Source organism: Polistes canadensis, unplaced genomic scaffold, assembly GCF_001313835.1.
Source record: "Polistes canadensis isolate GaletaPanama2010 unplaced genomic scaffold, ASM131383v1 scaffold_423, whole genome shotgun sequence".
NCBI lineage: Eukaryota > Metazoa > Arthropoda > Insecta > Hymenoptera > Vespidae > Polistes > Polistes canadensis.
In genome coordinates this window covers 64647-68152 of record NW_014569970.1, presented here as the reverse complement: position 1 = coordinate 68152, position 3506 = coordinate 64647, and the positions used below count along the sequence as shown (strand labels likewise).

The 3506-nt window shown below is 27.5% G+C and overlaps 1 protein-coding gene across 1 annotated transcript in view; it reads left to right on the top strand.

Moving 5' to 3' along the window:
• Window positions 1–3079, top strand: part of LOC106792401 (probable serine/threonine-protein kinase fhkB) — a 7718-nt gene extending 4639 nt beyond the window's left edge. Inside the window, exon 2 of the mRNA XM_014758808.1 lies at window positions 2410–3079. Within this exon, the coding sequence (XP_014614294.1) occupies window positions 2410–3059 (650 nt within the window). The 3' untranslated portion in view covers window positions 3060–3079. The remainder of the gene's footprint in view (window positions 1–2409) is intronic.
• The last annotated feature ends 427 nt before the right edge of the window (window positions 3080–3506 follow it).

The following is a 3506-nucleotide window of genomic DNA, read 5'->3' as shown; positions in this document are numbered from 1 at the left end:
ATATTAACGAATTAAAAAACAACAATTTTAATTGAATATTTTTCATATCGTTAAAATAATAATGAATGAAAATAACATTGTTGATATGTGCAATTATTATACTTCGAATAATCAAATATAATAATCTTTTCCTATCTCTTTCTTTCTTTCTTTTTCTATCATGATTAGAATCTTTCAAATGTCGTCTAGGTCTTCGTCAAATATTTGAATAATTTCAAACCGATGAATAATTTATCTATTTACTATTGGATAGAGAAATAGTTAGAAAGATACACAAAAGGATACGATATACTTTAAAACGAGTTTTTCAATTAAACCATACGGTCGTAGTTTAAGTTACGAGAAAGAATATCGTTAACCCTCACCCCCACCCCCACCCCCTTTTTTTCGTTATAGTTACTTCGAGTAAAGTAGAATAGAATAGAATAGAATAGAATGGAATAGAATAGGCAAGAAATTAACTTGATATCTTTATCGAATCGTTTATTCTTTAACGAGAAAGAGAACAACGAAAGTAATTTATTCAAACTGATTTTATATTACGAAAGATCTTAATCACATTTTCTCCTATATTTTTTATTCATTAATCTATTAGTATAATTAACGTGAAAAAAGATTGAAATTCAAATTTTTACTCTTATTCGAACGAACAAAAAAAAAGAAATTGAAGTAATTATTTTTCGTTTGTTTGCAATATATATACTTCCAATTCAATATARAAAATTATTTATCTCTTTTGTTTAATTTTATTTCAAGATACAACCATAAAAAAAACAATATTAAATCAATATTACACACGTTAAACAAATCACGTAACACTTTAAACAATAATTCTAACAATCTTTTATAGAAATCTAAATAACATTAAAYTAATCTCACAATTACCTTAGATAATATCTTCAATATATTATCTAACTAGATTATCTATTAATAATAAGATACACACACACACACTTCGTATAAATATAACACAATTCGATTGAAATTGCAATGATACGCAACTAATCGTTTTGATTGGCTTATATTAATATAATAGGTACATATATAACAATTTCTAAATCTACATACATTCACAATCACACACACACAGATATAGAAACAAAGGTATTAACGTTTATTCGTACACATGTAGGTTCATTCATGCACACGTATAAATGTGTCTTCATACATGCATACAAACTTATTATATACATAGATACCTAGATAGATAGATAAACAGATAAATAACTAGCTAGATACATAGATAGATACATCGATTTCATTTCTAGTATCTCATACAAGTGAGTCAGTCATAATGATCGATTTTCTATGGGCCCAGAACAGAAACCCATTACACATAAAGGTCTTTTCGATTAAAGTTGGTTTTGATTCAATTATCACTCACATTAAAGTTATGGTTCCTATCTTCAAAAAGGTACAAATCATTGTTGAATTTATTTGTTACATTTGTCGTTTCGAATGATATTAAAATAGAAAGATGATTTTTTATAATATTTGAGGGGTAGGAAGGGGGATGGTCATATTGCAAACCAAATTTATTTCGATAGTTTTCTTACGAACGTATACGATTATTATAATTTTGATACAATAGAAAATAGGTTGTGATAGATACATGATAAAAAAATAAAAAGAATTGAAAGAGATAGAAAAATGAATAAAAAAAAAATATATATATATGTGGAAGTAGTGTAGGATGAGAGAATAGATGAAAAGAAAGAAATCCCTGTTTCGAAGTAGTCAAGCTCAACAAATGGTCAGACGTATTAGTAAATGTTTGACGAAAATTAAAATGTTTAATAATTATCTACGTGTATGTATTGTTTAGAAGGTTTTTCTTTTTTTTTTTGAATACATTGTATATAAATTTGTTCTTATTTAAATATTATACAAATTCTATAATATACTAAATAACAAACAATTAAAATAATTGATTATTTTTTTTCTCTATTGATATTTAAATTGATTATATTTTTTTTTTCATTAAGTTATAATTAAATCTGACATGGTGGTATCGATGTAAAAATTCAATTTGAGAATATTCATATATAAATTATATTTGTATATAATTTCAAAATTTTGGCTCAAAAATTTGTTCACGAATTTCTTTTATATAATTTAGATACATATATATATATATACATACGTACATCGATTACACAATTACATAATTAATAAATAAGAAATAGTTTTCTATAAAAATCATTCGGATTCTCTCGTAAAATATTTCGAACTTCAATCATCCACAACCCCTCTCTCATGCATACGAAATTTCGAATGAATAAAATATCTCGATGATTCGATCAGTGGGTCTGGAATGGGGTTTCATGGGGTAGGGGATTGTTTAATCAATCAGGATAATAAAAAATATCCTATAGAAAAAAGTATGGAAAAATTCGTGGAATTATCCAGGTGATTTGTACAACAACGAGAGTCTTCCACGAAGCAAGGACCACCATCACCATCACCACCACCATCAGCAACAACAACAACAACAACTACAACAATGCACTACCAGGCTTGTTGATAAAAGATGCAGCAGCAGTGGTAGCAGTTCGGCTGCAGTTTATGCTGCATTGCAAGGTAGCGAGGATGATGAACTTGCCGATGTTGAACATTGTCTTGAATCGGAAGACGTGGCCTTGAAAACTGGAGGAAGTGAAACAGAAGATACTGAAGATAACGGTCCACCTATGGAAGAACCACACCACCATTCGCCTAATCGTAGGTTCACTTTTTTACGTCGTTTCCGTTCACCACGATTCGGTGAAGCTCATCACAAACGTGTACCAACCCCCATGAAAAGGAAACACAGAAGGAAGAAAAGTAAAGATGATATTATTGAAAATGAAGTTAACGGTGCTGACGAGGAAGAACCACCTAGTCCTGATCAAACTGGTGTACCTGATCCTTATTATCCTATTTATTTACCTATCGATCAGGCATTCAAAGCTAAATATGTGTTCCATCATAAAAAAGGAAAAACATTTCAAGAAAGGCTTTACGTTTTTCTCGAACATCCAGGTGGTTGGCTATGCTTCGTCTATCATTTCACTGTGTGAGTATAATATCATAATGATTATTATTCAATCATTTTTATTATATTTATTTATTATTTAATCAGTTATTTATCTCGTTCAAAATTATAATTATTAATGATAAGGTATCAGAGGGAACTTGGACATAAAAAAGAAGTAGAACTTAATTAAATTAAGTTAAAGTAACTTATTAAAATGAAGTTCTACTTCTTTTTTATGTCCAAGTTCCTTGTAATACCTTATCATTAAGAATTCATTTATTATTTCATTTTTCTTTTTTTTTTTTAATCTTCAATATATTATTAAACGTATATTGTGTCAAACTACTGTTGATATGTTATCTCGTTAACATTGATTTATGATATTATTGATATTATATATAATTATATAAGAATATAAGATTATATAAGATATATATAAGATATATTAATATCATAATATCTTGAATTTTGTTAACTTTTTAATATATCC